Below are 15,550 nucleotides of genomic sequence, written 5' to 3'. Positions count from 1 at the left end.
CGGGGGGCGGGGGGAGAAGGGAGAGGACCCAGCTGAGGCCCAGCAACACCTCTGATGGGGATGCCCACCCCATGAGCCACACCGGGACACCCAGGCCAGCCTGAGGACAGCCCCTGCCTGAGGAGGTCTCCAGGGAGGCGGTCAGAGCTTTCTGCATCAGGCTTCCCTCACAGCAGGTGGTCAGAAATGGCTCACACAGAAATGGGGGTGACGCGGTGGGGGCCTAGAAGGCCAGGCTCTGGCCAGCAGATCTGCCGTAAGCAGGCAAGAGACCACTGGAGCGAGGAGCTGGCCTGAGTGGGACAACAAGCGGCACTGGCCCACCCTCTCCACCCAGAGGGGGAGGGGAGGGGGGGGAGGGGAGGGAGAGGGGAGGGGAGGGGAGGGGGAGGGGGGAGGGGGGAGGGGAGGGGGAGGGGGGAGGGAGGAAGGGAGGAGGAGGGAGAGGGGAAGGGAGAGGGAGGAGAGGGGAGGGGAGGAGGGGAGGGAGGAAGGGAGGAGGGGGAGGGGAGGGGAGGGGAGGGGGAGGGGAGGGGAGGGGAGGAGGAGGAGAAGGGAGAGGGAGGGGGAGGGGAGGGGAGGGGAGAGGAGGGAAGGGGAGGGGAGGGAGGGGGAGGGGAGGGGGAGGGGAGGGGAGGGGGAGGGGAGGGGCAGTCTTCCAGCTGCACGTGGTGCTGACAGCTTGGAGAGGCCCGAGTCTCTGTGTCAGTGTCCTGTGGCTACTGCACAAATGACCCACCTGGGGCTTCAAACAACGGGATCCACTCTCTCAGACTCCACACTCAAGGTGTCGTAGGGCCCCGTGCCCTCTGGAGGTGCCGGGGAGACTCCTTCCTGCCTCTTCTGGCCTCCTGGGGTTCCAGGTGCTCCAGGGCTCGTGGCCACATCCCTCCAATCGCTGCCTCTGCAGTCACGTGGCTTGTCCTGTGTGGCTGTGTCCAAACACCCCTCTTCTTGTGCGGACACTGGTGATGCTGGATTCAGGGCCCACCCTGACCTAGTACGGCATCATCTTAACTTGATTCTAGCTGCAAAGACCCTATTTCCAAACAACGTCACACTCACAGGTTCCCCGGGGACACTGTTCAGCCGCCCAGTACCCTCAAAGCTTGGTCCCTGCTGGACTTCCGTTCCCCACAGGAGAGCTGACATGGCGCCCTCTCGCCGGCCCCACTCATCCTCGGATTCCGGCACCCCCGAGGCTCCGGGGACACCGTGGGGGCAGAGTGCAGGCTCGCCTACCCAGGAAGGCACACAGTACCCTAGCCCTACAAGTCCCACTGAGGGGGCGGGGACGGCAGGGAAACCCAGGCAGGCGACAGGGGCAGGGAGAGTCCAGAGGGCTTCTCTGCGGAGGGGGCCCCAGAGGAGAGCCCAAGGGTTGGCAGGAGTGGAGACATGGGGACAGGCAGAGCCGGTGTTGCTGCACGCAGGGCAGCAGCAGAGGAGGGGGGTGGGTCGGGAACAGTGGGGACCTTGAGGGAGTGACAAGGTTCGCTATGCATGCTGGGAGAAGGTGGCTGTCCAGGGAGAGGTGGTGGCCAGGATGGGTGCTCGGCCGCAGGCTGCTGTCTCTGCCACACCGGCTCACCCCGGCTCTGTTCTCGGTGGAAGGGTCCCCGGCTGCCCCGTGACTTTCAGGCTCTTAAAGTGGAGGCTGGAGGCCGAGCTGGCCCTTGGCTTTAGCCTGCTGACCGTGGCAGGTCCCAACCATGGACGCCCACCCCTCTGCAGCCGTGACGAGGGTCCCTGAGGAGGCCAAGGGTGCCCTAACTCCCACACCGGTGAGTGGGCCCTGCGCGCGCTCTGCTGCCCGACGGACCCTGCGATGTTTCCCGGGCAGCTGTTTCAATCCCGCCCGTCTGTCCGGCGCGTTGCGTGCCCGCGAATGCACTGCCCGGCTCCAGGCAGCCTTGCCCTCTTGGCACCCACAGGCCAGCAGGTGTGGCCGCGTCAGGAGGCCGGGCTTCAGGAAGGGGGCGGCCCAGCCCTTGAGGCCATCCTGGCTGGCGTGGGCACCGACAGGGCACCCACACGGAGCACGTGCCCCCGGCGCCCTGTTCCACTTGGAAATTGGAGGCTGCGGTGCTCTCTGGGGCTGGTCGTGCCCGCCGGCCTCAGGCCCTGCCCTGCCCGCCTGTGCCGTCTTGGCTGCCCCGATGGCAGAGCTGGTCCCAAAGGAGGGCGTGGGGAAGCCAGTGGGGCTCAGACCTCGCCAGCCGGCCCTGGGCCGGGGTCCAGCTGACAGGTCTCGCCCGGCCGGCCCACCGTGGAGTAGAGGCATCAGTGCCAGTCAGTCAGCGGCAAACTCCGCTCCGTTGGGGGGGAGGACAGAGCACAGTCACCCTGGCTCTAAGGACACCAGGAGCCCACAGGTATCGGAAGGTGCTGGGGAGGGCTGGGCCCCCGACCAGCTGGCCACAGATGTTACCCTGATTCTGGGAGGGGAGGGCGTACCTGGCGCGCCATCGTGGACAAAGCCAGAGAGCGTGGGGGGAGGTGGCCTCACAGCTGGTGGGGCCGCCACCCCTGCCCACTGGCGCCCTTTCTGCTTCGCTGGAGGGCTGCCTCCTCCAGAACGTGAAATATTCTCTGTAAACATAAACTTGGCTTGTAAAAATCTTGTCCCGCGGTGCCAGCCTCCGTCCCGATCAGAAATGCTTCTCCAGCCAAGCCCGCGGCCTGTCACTGCAGCAGGTGGCTCAGAAAACGGGAGCCTTTTAATCATGTTCAACTTTTAAACTTCCTCCAGCCCCACCTCCCCCCCGCCACCGCATCTTGCTGATAATGCCAGGACAGCTGGGGCAAGGTGGGTCCCCGTCCACCTCCAGAAGGTCCTCGTGCGGGCTGGGCAGGCGGCGGGCAGCTGTCGGGAAAGCGGCAGCCAAGGGGACGGGGCTCCTGCCGGGTGCCGGCACCTGCCGCGAGCAGGCATACGGGTCACCCCGGCTCTGTTCTCAGTGGAAGTGTCCCCGGCTGTAGGTCTCAGTGGCGATGGGGGAGTTAATCCCCAGCAGCCGGATGAAACCAGAGAGGAGAAGCCCCCAGGAGACAGCTTTGACATGTCGCTCTGGCTCTGCCATCCCCAGAGCATGGATCCCGAGGGCCTCTGTTCTGCCTGGCCTGGGGTCTAGATCCCACGCACCCCCCAGCAGCCCAGGGTAAATGAGGCCCTTTGGCGTGGTTAAGGCCAAAGGAGCATGAGTGCCCCCCACCCGCTGTGCTGAAGGCCAGAGCCAGGCTCAGCCAGGCCCTGACAGCCACCGGGGCCTGCACCTCCTCGGGGCACCTGAGACCCTCCCTGCTCCTGCCTCGGGCTGGGGCGTCGGCTGTGTGAGGTCTGTACAGGCAGAGGCCAGGACGCTGAAGACCCCAGGGCTCAGTTCCCAGAGCCCTGCGGGGGAGGAGCAGCTGCTCACACAGATGTCCCCATGCGGCTTCCCAGAACGGCCCGACAGTGGGGCACGCGCCGGCCGTCGAGGCCTGCTGGGGCCCCGTCTGCCTGCGTTCCTCCTGGAAGTCCCCACGGCTGGCGCTCAGAGGCGCGGTGACAGTTCCAGGAGAGGCTCTGAAGCAGCGGAAGCTGAAGCCAGAGCCAGTGGTGCCGTGTCTGGGAACCCCACCACCACCCGGCTCGTCCTGCACGCCTCAGTCCCATCCTGGGGCCCCCAGGGCACAAACTCTGCACCGACAGGAGTGGCCGAGGGTGCCTGGGCGTCTGCTGCCACCACGTGGCGGATTGCAAGGTCACTGGACGAGAATGCCTGGCGCCCGGGGTGTCACAGAAGCCCCCTCAAAGGCCCTCCACCTCCAGGCCCCCGCCCCTGGCCCAGGACTCGGGCGCTGCACTTGGTCGTCTCACATTGCTTTTTATTTATTTACTTATTTGGCTGCACCGGGTCTTAGTTGCGGCACACGGGCTCTAGGTCCCTGACCAGGGATCGAACCCAGGCCCCACCCCACCCCCCACCCCGCATTGGGAGCGCGGAGTCTTAACCGTTGGACCACCAGGGAAGTCCCTCTATTTCTTAATTAAGGGAACTAAGCTTCTCCCTTTTGTAAGGAAACGGGGAAGGATCGCCCGGGTCGTCAGAGCTGGACGCCCAGGCTCAGGGCTGCCGATGCAAAGGGAGGTGGCAGAGCTAGATGAGGCCTGGAAGCGGCGGGTGGGGACGCCAGGACTTCCCGCGCAGTTCCTCCTCCTAGAAGCCGCTGCAGACCCCAGGCCTGAGGGGTGAGGGCGGCATCCGCCGGCTCAGCTGGAAAATGACTCCCTCAGGGCAAGGCAGCCTCCCGACCTCAGTGCCGCCTCCGCGGTGGACGGAGGAACCCTGGCCTCCGTCTCCCCAAAGGTTGGGGTCAGGATACCACCCTCCGATAGTGCCACAAAGGGGAGGTCACCTCATGGCCTGCGGAGCAGGTCGTGGGGTCCCCAGGGTCGGGTCAAGCGCCCACGTGGGGGTGGGAGTTGGGGTCCACAGCTCACGTCTGGCCGTGCGGGGATTGACTAGGGGGTCCTGGGTTGGGTTCCGCCCTGGCGAGCCGGGAGTGCCCGGGGCGGGGTCTGTGCCGGGGGCGGGGTCTGTGCTGGGGGCGGGGTCCGGCGCGCGGGCCGCTCATTTCCGCCGGACGCGCTGGCTCCGGGCGGATGGAGGCGGCGAAGAGGTCGAGGCTGAGACTGAGCCGACGGAGGCCACCCTCGGGGGTCCGGTGAGGTCGGGGCTGGGGGCAGCAGGGAGAATGGGGAGGCTAGTGTCCCCGGCCGAGCAGTGGCCGGGTGTCACGTCCCCACGTGCTTCCCCGAGCCCACCTCGGACCTGTCCGCCCCCCCAGCTCTTCCCACCCGACCCCCACCCGCGGAATTCTCACCTCCCCACGCCGAGCTGCACACCTGTCCCCCCCGCTGAGTCCTCTCTCCTGTGCCCTCGCCGCCGGCTGAGTTCTCACCGCCCCGTCGCCCCAGGTCCCCGAGCAAGCCCCCCGGTTCCCCTCCGGACGGCGGCGAGTGTGCGCGGCCGTGGGCTGAGCTGCTGCGCGCCGCGTGTGCGGAGCTGAACGTGGACGGCGAGCCGCCGCCGCTGCCCGCTTTCCCCGGCCAGGTGCGTGTGCAGTGGTCCCCGCGTGGCCCCGGGTCTCGGGCTGGGGCGGGGCGGGGCGGGCGCGGTCCGACGACCCCGTCTTGTAGGAGCCCAGGCGCAGCCCTGAGCGCGCGCCCCCGGAAAGCTTCATCGTGGGAACCGAGACCTTCTCCTGGACGCCCTTCCCGCCGGCCCCGCGGCGAGGCGGGGACCCAAGCGACTGCGACCGGGTGCTCCGCGAGGCCCTGGGGCGCACGGGGTCCTCCGCCTGGTCCCCCCAACGACACCCCGCGCCCGAGCCCCGCGGGACCTCCAGCGCTGAGGAGCAGCCGTCCGTAGAGGGGTTGCCGACACTGCAGAGCTGCCCCATGTGCCAGGCCGTCTTCGCCCCCAGGTGAGTGGCCCCCCTGGGCCTTCCCTCCACTCTGCTGCCACCCGGTGGCTCTTTCTCTGGAAACCACAGGCAGTTTCAGAAAGCTAGGGTAACTGAGCGCGACTTTGGCATTCTAAAGTTATAATTTCACGCAGAAAAAGTGGGCAAAGCACAGAGACGGTGCTGATGAGCCAGAGGGCACAGGGGTGCAGGTCTGGGGGTCTACTTCCTGGTCCACCGGCCTGGGGCCCTGCTGACAGCCTGCAGCCTCCTGGACGGGGCCTCTGAGACTCTGCAGCATGAGGGCAGGGAGGCTCTGGCTCCAACCGGGTCCACCCTGACATCCGGGAACCGGGAAGTGACTGGCATCCCCGGGTGGACTGCCTCCAGAGCCAGTCCAGGCTGTGGGTCACTGAGCAGTTTTCTGTTACAGCCCCTCGGGCACCTGCCCCCGCGGGTGGATTGCCAGTTTTAAAAACAAGATTTCATTTCTGTGTCTAGAGATACTTATCTCTTTTTAAAAGTCTAATGTATACTTTTATACCTTTTTAAAAGTAAGGGTGGTGGAATTGGACTTTGCTAAGAAGTCCCAATTGCCTAGCTTGTGGGCCACATGTCATAAAGCCGAGGACACAGGTGTGTGTGGGGGGTCATGGGGGTCAGGACGGCGGAAGGAGTTTGGTCGGATGAAGGGGGTGGACGGCCGGTTTCGGTAGCTGGACGTGCTCTGCGTGTCCCGTGGCCTGGAGAGTGGGTTCAGTTACGTGCCTTGTTTTTGGTTTTCCAGAAGTAAAACCAGCCCTGGGGGGTGAAGGGAGTGGCTTATAGAACTAGCAGCTGATGACAGACAAAAGTCATCAAACCAGTGATCAAAACGTGCGGCACAGAACTGCACAGGTCTGCAGTGAAACATCCAGGCTCCTCCAGTGGCGACACTTCACTGGAGCCAAGCTTTTGGGGGCCTGGACGGCTTGGGGTGGGGAGAGTGAGGGCGAGGGGTGAGGAGGTGGCTGTCCCCAGGGGGGCCTGTGGGCGAGGCCCCCCAGCCGGCACAGGTCTGGCATGGCGGGGGCGGGGGGGGGGGTGCAGTGGGTGTGGCAGCCGCGCTGAGATGCCCGTGCTCCTCGTAGCGCTGGAAAATTTTTCCCAGACCCAGTGTCTCACCGAACATGTCTCTTGCCTGTACTGATGCTTCAGGACAGTTGTGGGCTGCAAACACCAGCTCTCTCACCAATTTTTTTTTTTTTAAACATTTGTTTATTTTTGGTGCATTGGGTCTTAGTTGCAGCACATGGGATTTTTTGTTGCGGCGCGCGGGCTTAGTTGCCCTGCAGCATGTGGGATCGTAGTTCCCCGACCAGGGCTCGAACCCGTGTCCCCAGCATTGGAAAGAGGATTCTTAACCACTGCGCCACCAGGGAAGTCGTCCCCCCAACCCTGCCTACGAGTCCTGATGAAGCCATGAACGCTTTTTAAAATACGAAGTCCTCTTGATTCGTTCCCGTTGAAAGAACGTCTTCTTGGCAGCAGACGTGCGGCCCAGCCCCTCCGTCCCGGTCTAGGGGTGGCTTTTGTTCTTGGATTACTTGTTTTTCTACACAGTCTAAAAAAGGACTCCCAGATATGTTAGAAAGAAAGTTCTAGTCTGAGCTCTTTAAGCAGTTAGACTGAGGCTGGGCAGAATGCCTCGGGATTGCAGAGTAGGTGTCAGTGCGGTTGGGTCCAGGCCTCCGCGTGTCTGGAATGCTTCTAGCACGTTCTTCCCTCTGATTAAGAAGGAGAGAGCGGGCCCTTGCCGGGCCACACCCCGAGCCCCTCCACCCCTGGGGCAAGGGGACAGGTCAGGCCATTAGGGGACAGAAATGGGACTGTGCCACACTTGCTTTCAGTGATTCTGGGGACTGTTTTGGGGCAGAGATGGAAGCCCTGCCGCCCCTCGGAGCAGAGGGATGGGCTGCTGGGCCGCGGGAGGTGCGGGCGGCCTGGGCGCCACGGGCAGTGAGACGGTGCTTGTCTTTCTTGGAGCCTCGCGCTTTCCGGGTCACTCAACCGTTTGTTCTCTGAGATTCTTCTCTGACCTGAGGGCCGTCATGTACCACGTGTGTGTGAAAGCCCCTCGGGGTCCGTGAGCTCGGGGCTGGTTCCGGAGATTGGCTCTCACCCGCCACCTGACGTGAGGACGGGAAACCAGATGGGCACCGTGTCCGCGTGATGAGACCCAGGCCAGCCCGTGGGGTCTCACGCGCTCCGAGGCCCCTGGAGGGTTGGAGCAGAGCCCCTTCCTGTGCTGGGCCTCCCGTCCACGCACCGGGCACGAGTGGGAGACAGAGGCAGAAGCTCAGTGTGCAAAGTGGACCCGCCACGAGGCTCCTGTTGGGGTGTGTGAGGGAATCCCAGACTGTGTCCCCACCGAGGGACAGTGCCGGGCAGCCCCCGGACGAGGTGACCCGGTCCAGATCTTAGGGTCTTCTGGTGGCCTCGGAGAAGGCACGTGGAGGGGCTGCTTCCCAGGACGGGCTGAGGGGCCTCTAGGGACTCGAGGAGGCACTGACCGGGGGCCTCAAATCCCCAGGAGGGAGCAGAAGGCCACCCGGACTGGCAGGGGCTCCCGCGAGCAGCAGAGGCCGCCGTGGGCATGCATCAGGGGAGAGGCCGTGGCCCTCGGGCTCGCCGAGCCACGCGGTGAAAGGAGGTCATTTCAGGCTGGGCGCCGGGACGTAGTGGTGCAGGGAAGGGCCTGTCTGCTCTGGCCAGGTGACCAGCTTGGTCTGCCGAACGCCTGGCTCTGCCGCCCTCTGGGCACCGTGGCTGCAAGCTGACCGTACACGGGCCACCAGCACATGGGGGACGGTCATTCCCGGCCTCTCCTCCTTGATGGCATCAGACGAGGTCAGGGATGGGAGGCGCCCGCTGTGACCGGCGCCCACTCTCCCCTCCCCCACCCAATGCCGAGGGGCTGACCCGCGGGCCTTGGAGCCCCACTAAGTCCTCTTCCCCAGAGGGGCCGAGTCCCTGAGTGAAGAAGACACATTCTCAGGTCTGAGGCGCACGCCCACCTTCGTAGTGACCGCCCTCCTAGTCACCAGCGCTCACGCCTTTTCTTTTCTGGTTGCCAAGCGGGTAGTTTTCAAAGGAAAACTTCGGAGGGAAGGAGGGAAGGGACGCATGGGCATTTGTTGGTGCGGACACACCTGTGGGCTTGTCTGACTGATGAGACAGAGCCCCTGCCATGGGGGGTGGGGACCCCGCCCTCCACCTGGGGGGCCCCGTGTCTTGCCCACGCCCTTTACTTGGGACTTTCTGACACAGGGTTCCCCTCAGTCTCAGACGCAGGTGCCAGGTGAGCCTGGGAACGGGCATCCAACAAGCCTTCTGGGCGCCCTGGGGACCTTGGACCCAGGAGCAGGGTTTGGAAAGGCCCTTTCTGGTTGGGGGGCCGCCTCCTTGGTTCTGCCAGCCGAGGGCACCGTCCCCGGTTTCTCTCCAGCTACTCTTTGGTGCGTGGTGAGCACCTAGGAAGGGCGTGAAGCGGGTGTCGCGTGCTCTGGCCGGGCGCCCTCCCTGCCCGTGACCCTCTCCTCTCCTCGCAGGCTGACCCAGCTGGACATTGAGAGCCACCTGGCCCAGTGCCTGGCGGAGAGCACGGACGACGTGGTGTGGTGAGCAGCCCGGCCCACGGCTCCCCCTCCACCGGCTGGGCCACCGCCCCTCCGCCCTGCGTCCCCCAAAGCTGTGTATTAGAGCGCGTCAGCGTGAGGCATTCACGTCCCGCGTCTGTGTTGAGGCCAGAACATTGGGTCCTTTTTCCTTTTGGGGTGATGCTGAGCAGCGTGGTGACTGAAGTGGACAGAGCAGCCCAGGCAGGTGACAGACGGTGTCACCAGCGGTTCGGGTGTTTGTACCCAAGTTGGCAGAACGGACGCTTTGCTCACCTCCGACTGGCTCACGTTTCACGACCGTGTTTTAACCCCCGGGTGAACCTGCTCCTTCTGCAGCTGTAGGTTACTGCCAGCAAGGAAGGCACTGTCACTGGTGCCTGTCACCACCCGCAGGGGTTCAGAGCAGCTCCCCTCAAGTCGGGAATTCACGGGGAGGGACAGGCCCGCCTGCCGGCCTCTTGTGTGAGCTGTGTCTCGTTCGTGCTCTCAGTGCCCACGGGAAGCAGGGCCAGGGAGCGGGTGTGGGTAGTTTTCCTTCCGGCGCTGTTGGCCCACAGGTTCTGGAAGAGCCTCGTCTCCAGCACAGCCACAGCGGCTGCAGCACCGGCGGGAGGGAGGGGGTAGGATGTGGAAGCCTAGGGTTAACCCCCAGAAGTTGGTATTTTCCTTTCAGAAAGGGCTTCAGACGAGCCATGAAAAGACACAGGAAGCGTCAGTGCACACTTCTCAGTGAAAGGCGCCAACGTGAAAAGGCTACACGTGTGGTTCCAACTCTAGGACCTTCTGGGACAGGCAAAAGCCGTGGAGACGGTGAAAAGACCAGTGGTCCCCAGGGGTTGGTGGGGAGCGGGCATAGATAGGCAGAGCACAGAGGAGTTTAGGGCAGGAAAATACTCTGAACTACAAGGGTGGTTACGCAATACGTGTATCGAGCCTGGGTCCAAACCCACAGAATGTACTGCTCCCGGGTGATGCAGCAGAGCAGGTTCTTCCCTGGTAGCAAATGCACCCCCTACGGGGATGCTGGGAGACGGAGGCGGCAGCGGGGCGGGGGGGCACGTGGGAACTCTGTACCGTACCCTCACTCTTGCTGCGAACCTAAAACTGCTCTGAAAGATAAACTCTGTTTTTCAAAAATGGCTTCAGGAGCCTTTGCTCCTGGAGACGCCTACTTCTAATGAAAACGACAACAGCACGCACTGTCATTAACGTCTTTAATAATGTGCAAGACACGAGCGGGTGTGGCCGCGGTGGGCACCCCCTCTGCAGGAGGAAAGCCATGGCCACGTGCGCCGCCATTCACTGTACAAACCACAGGGACGCGGTTACCTCTTTACAGTTCTGACGGCCCCAGTTTCCAAGAACCGTATCAAAAGGACACCGTATTGTGACTGGAGCCGCTGGAAAATGTTAATGATTTGTTTCCAAACCCCGCCTCAGCACACCCTTCACCTTCAATTTATAAAAACAAGTGACTGTGCACAAAATCTCCCCTCCCCAGGAGCACAGGTCACGCACACGTCTTGGACACGAGCACCCGCACTGGTGACCGGGAAGCTGTTTGGCAGCACCGCAACCTTGATATAAATGCCTTAAGTTTGAACAGATCCGTGGCCCCTGTGCTGTCTGAGCACAGATGTCACCATACCCGATGCAGCACGCGACCCCTGTTGGGAGGAAGGGGGCTCCTGAGGCCGTCCGTGACCCTGTCCTGGGCAAGCGGGGTCTCCCCCGCCCAGGCGACCTCGCAGCCCTCACGCGTGGCTCCAGGACGACGTCACCGCGGGGCTGCCACGCCCCTCAGGCCCAGGCAGCTCTGACTCTGGTCCGTGGTCCCTCATTTCCGTCTCTGGAGGTGGGTCCTGGTCCCAACTGGGGTGCTGGTTGGGACAAGCCTACACGTTCCATGGACACTGCTCTGCCACCGGGGTCAGGGGCCTGGGGAGGCTGGCGTGTCTGCGGAGGGTCACGGTGAGGCCGGTGAGGCCGCGGCTTCTCTGTTATCCTTTAATTACCGTGATCCGCCCGAGGCCGCAGACACATGGAGAGAAGCAAGGCCTAGGGGTGTGTGGCGATGTGGGACATCCGGGGACTGCTGTCCCCGAGGAAGGGCAAGGCCCCTGCCCGCCCCCCCCCCCAACACTCTGCCTGTCCCTGAGCCACACCTGACATGTCAGGGACTTGCAAACCCACGATCTACCTCGTTCTAGAAAACCTCGGGTTTGGCTTTTCACTTACGAGGGTGGCCGAGTGACACGCGCCCCCTTTGCAGATTATGGGAAGTGGGGGTGAGCCGTGCCCAGAGATGCGTGTGTGAGGGTATTCCAGATTTACTGTTTCACTTTAAGGCTTAGGACCCATCATACATATATCTTTTAAAATTTCTAATTCTGAGCATCATTATTTCTGATAAAAATATTTTCCCAAAATCTGATACGTAACACAAGACGTCACATAGGCACTGCTTAGTGTTTCCAGAAATATATTTTGTGCGGATTTAGTTTTCAGATTTTTTTTGTTTTTTGGTCTACGGGTGCTTTGGTGAGCCGTGTTTTAGAACCTCTATGATCCAATTTTCCTGGTCAGTCTAATGCCTGGGTCGGGACCAGCGGTGCCCACCTGGTGAAGGGGGGACCTGGGCGTCAGACCACAGGGGCTACTGACGTGCTCGGTATGAAAATACTTGTTAAATATTAACAACAGGAACTTACCAGGATTTAGAAAATGTTCCGAATTTGTAAAAATGCTCCATTGCAGTGGGTCCCCGCAGGCACTTACACTCCCGTCCCCGGCCCGCGCCTCCTCCGGGTGGGGCTGTGCCTGCGACGCTGGGCGGGTGCCACCCGCGAAAAAAAGGCATCAGAGGGAAGCTTCAACATCATCGGGACACTTTATTCCTCAGGACGTTACAGGCTAACTCTCCCGGCGGAGCAGGTCAGTTCTGTTTCTGTGGAAAGTGTGCACCTTCGAAGTCGGGGACACTTCCTCCCTCGGACACGGGCACCGCGGCCTCCGCGGCGCAGGCCCAAGAAGCAAGTTCCTCTGGTGCAGGCGGCCGCGGGCCGCATGGAGGGGCTGTTCTGCCCGGGCCGCCAGCACCCAGCCCGGCATGCATGCATGCGCGGTGGTCGGGGACAGGCCCGCACCGGCTGCCCGCGTCCACGACGAGAACGCGGCGCCTCACGCGGACTCCTCGGCGGACAGGAGCAGCGGGTGGGTGTATTCAAACCCTTCAAACTCCGACTGGTCGATCCTCTTGAGGACGTCCCTGTGGGTACCGGACAGGGCAGGCTCGACGGGCCGCGCGAGACCCCGGCCCGCAGCTCGGGATGCCCCGCCCCCGCCCCCCACGCGAGACCCGCCCACGGCCACGCCCCCGCCGCTCAGGACGCCCCGCCCGTCTGGCAGGTCTTACTCGTCGTCCGGGGTCAGCTGCACCGGCTCGCTGGTGAACTGCGTGTCGAAGTTGTCCAGGCCGTAGTCGTCCGTTATCTGCGGCTGGAAGGGCGGCAGGGCCTGCTTCTTCCCCAGCTGCAAGAAGACACGCGGTCAGACCCACGCGCGCCGGCTCAGCGCCCGCTTGGAGTTTGCACAAACATAAACCACGGAATCGAACAGAAGAGACCGCCTTTAAATATGCCTCATGTTTAAAGACCGATTGTTTTTCTCTTAAAGTCCAGCAGGAAAATTTTCCAGTCATAAAAACCCTACTTGAGCTGAAAAATGCTGGCAGCGCAGGCCGTGCGGGATGCACCTGGGATGGAGCGCAAGGTCCGGCCACCCACGCGGGATCCCACGCCATCTGGGGTTTGCGCCCCCCTCGGCAGCCCCACCACTTAAACCAAAGGAGGCCAGTTTGGGGAAGTTTCTTCCTTTCTTAATCTGGGAACCCAGGTCATAAAGGAGCTGGGACCTGGCAGGGACGCCCACACTGGAACCCCTTCTCCCAGAAAAGCCTTAAGTGGCCATTTCTATGGTTTTCTTTTTATATGTAAATTTATTTTTGGCTGCATTGGGTCTTCATTGCCTTGCAAGGGCTTTCTCTAGTTGTGGCGGGCGGGGGCTACTCCTCGTTGCAGTGCGCGGGCTTCTCATTGCGGTGGCTTCTCTTGCTGCGGAGCACGGGCTTCAGTAGTTGTGGCACGTGGGCTCAGTGGTCATGGCTCACGGGCTCTAGAGCTCAGGCTCAGTAGCTGTTGGCGCACGGGCTTAGTTGCTCCGCGGCTTGTGGGATCTTCCTGGACCAGGGCTCGAACCTGTGTCCCCTGGATTGGCAGGCGGATTCTTAACCACTGTGCCACCAGGGAAGCCCTCTATGTATTTCTAATCCCAATGGGATGCAAGGCAGTAAAACGCTTGTCAGGTGGGAAATGGGGCGTCTCAGGACCCAGACTCTGCTTCCTACTCGACATTTAGGAGGATGAGACATGCTCATGCCTAGAGAGAGTGAGTCGCGCTCTGGGGCAGAGCAACTCAGCGCCACGCCGCTCACAGTGAGGACGGAGGACGGCGAGGATGGAGCGACCCCCACGTTCACACACTCGGTGACATAACCCACCCAGGTGTGCGCTGCGCACCTGTGCTGGGCCAGGCGCACTCCTAAGGACACAGATCGAGTCGTAAGTGAGAGGTAAGGTCCTGCCCCGCGGGGTCTTCGCCCACCCACACCAGCCACGTGTGAGCCAGCAGCCAGCCCTGCAGCCCGGCGCCCTCAGCTCTCAAGGCCCAGAGCAGCTTGACTCAGGAAGAGGATGCCCCAAGCCTTTCGGGACGGGCTGCCCCCTTCCCTTGGAGGGTCTGCGTGAGTGCTGAGCCTGGAAACCTCCACCTGGGTGGGGCCTCCGTGGGACCCCGTCCAAGATGTGGAACTGTCCCAAGGCCCCGTGTGGGGAGCGAGCGACAGCTGAGTCAAAAATAAGCCCCCAGCCCAGCTCAGCTCACACCGGCTCTTTGCACTGTGGGACCCAGAGCCATCAGGAACTCCAGTTATAGCAAGAGAAACAAACTGGGCCTGGAATGCTGAAACATGTTCCGTAAGTCTGGGGACTTGGGAAGGATGAACGCAGGTTCTGCTGGCGAAGTTGGTGCATGAAATGAGGATGCCACAGAAACAGACGAATCCTTCCCAGTAATGCCCAGGTGTCAGGGCTGAGGCCAGCGCACCTGCCAGAGCCCCGGCAGAGGAACGCCTGTGTCTGTCACCCAGGGGATGCAGGAGCAGAGGGAACGGGCCGACCCGCAGGCAGAGCGGGGTCACCAGTGTTCGTGTGCGTGCGTGTGTCTGCACACCCGTGCACACACTGCAGTCACAAGGCCCCGGCAGCTGGTAGGGTTGGGCCACGCCCTGGGCACTGTTACGGGGACACGAGGCCTTCCCTTCTTCCCTGACTTCCTCTCATGAGCAAGTTTCCGTATTCTTCTGTATGTATGAAATACATTCTGGTAAAAAGTGAAAAAAGGGGGCATTTCTTACACGATTTTCCCTCCCTCAGGTCTCAGGCTGCTTTAGAAACATTTAAACAGCAAGAGTCAGAAAGAGTACGAGGCAAGCACAGCTGGGTGCTGGCCTGGGGTCCTCTGAGCCCAGCCCCACCCCTGCCCCTGCTCTGGGGGCCAAGGCTGCCTCAGTCCGTGGCAAAGCCCCCCGGAGTATCCCATACACAATGTCACCTCCTCTTCCCTCAGTCAAAAGCAGTGGACGAGGGACTTCCCTGCTGGTGCTGTTGATAAAACTCCGCCCTCCCAGTGCAGGGGGCCCAGGTTTGATCTCTGGTCAGAGAACTAGATCCCACACTCATGCCGCAACTAAGAGTTCGCATGCCACAACTAAGGACCCCACGAGCTGCAACTAAGGATCTGGCAAGCCACAACTAAGGAGCCTACCCCCACAACTAAGACCCATCGCAACCAAATAAAAAAAACAAAAACAAACAGTGGACGAGAACGGTGCCACCCGAGTGATGTCCTGTGCATCCCACCACTTAGCCCTGCGGTGTTATGGGAAAGAGGAGGCTGGCAGAGGACGGGGGTGAGGGGTGGCGGCTCCGGTTCTGAGGAGATGGCCTGAAAGAGGTGAGGGAGCGGTGGAGGTCGGGGAGGGGCACAGCTGTGCAAAGACAGGAGCGGACCTGGTATGTCGGGCGTCGAGGGGATCACGAAGGCCCAGCAGAGGAGGCCGTTGCTGCTAGGGGCCACGCGCGAAGCCGGGGACCAGCCCGGATGAGGGTGGCTCAGACCCAGGTGGCTGCAGTGGGGGTGGGAGAAGGTCCAGGCCCTGGAGGTTGAGTCCCTGAGGCCTGGGTGGGTCAAGGTCCACTGCAGGGGGGAGGGGCCACGGTGCACCGGGATGTCCTATTGGAACTAGCTAGCCAGCCAAGCGGAAACATCCGGGAGCTGAATCAACTCAGGCGGATGGCAGCGGTCACAGACCGGGCACCCCG

General features: G+C 62.5%; 2 protein-coding genes across 3 annotated transcripts in view; one reads left to right on the top strand and one right to left on the bottom strand.

The window, feature by feature from the left end:
* Nucleotides 1-4,602: 4,602 nt before the first annotated feature.
* FAAP20 (FA core complex associated protein 20) lies at nucleotides 4,603-14,549 on the top strand. Of its 2 annotated transcripts, none has more exons than XM_079915342.1 (4): nucleotides 4,603-4,710; nucleotides 4,964-5,099; nucleotides 5,186-5,472; nucleotides 13,527-14,549. In XM_079915342.1, the coding sequence occupies exons 1-4, from the start codon at nucleotides 4,649-4,651 to the stop codon at nucleotides 13,549-13,551; spliced, it is 510 nt and encodes a 169-aa protein (XP_079771468.1). In that variant the 5' UTR covers nucleotides 4,603-4,648; the 3' UTR covers nucleotides 13,552-14,549. The 2 variants fall into 2 exon arrangements, with proteins under 2 accessions (XP_079771468.1, XP_079771467.1); XM_079915341.1 differs by lacking the exon at nucleotides 13,527-14,549 and adding an exon at nucleotides 9,042-10,169.
* PRKCZ (protein kinase C zeta) overlaps nucleotides 11,604-15,550 on the bottom strand; it is a 96,982-nt gene continuing 93,035 nt past the window's right edge. Inside the window, exons 17-18 of the mRNA XM_079915329.1 lie at nucleotides 12,526-12,641; nucleotides 11,604-12,378 (exon numbers count right to left, since the gene is read on the bottom strand). Coding sequence (XP_079771455.1) covers nucleotides 12,291-12,378; nucleotides 12,526-12,641 — 204 coding nt within the window. The 3' untranslated portion in view covers nucleotides 11,604-12,290. The remainder of the gene's footprint in view (nucleotides 12,379-12,525; nucleotides 12,642-15,550) is intronic.

The sequence above is a fragment of the Stenella coeruleoalba genome, assembly GCF_951394435.1.
Source record: "Stenella coeruleoalba genome assembly, chromosome: 1".
NCBI classification, from domain to species: Eukaryota; Metazoa; Chordata; class Mammalia; order Artiodactyla; family Delphinidae; genus Stenella; species Stenella coeruleoalba.
Note: the sequence above shows the minus strand (reverse complement) of the source record. Positions and strands in the feature narration are given on the sequence as shown.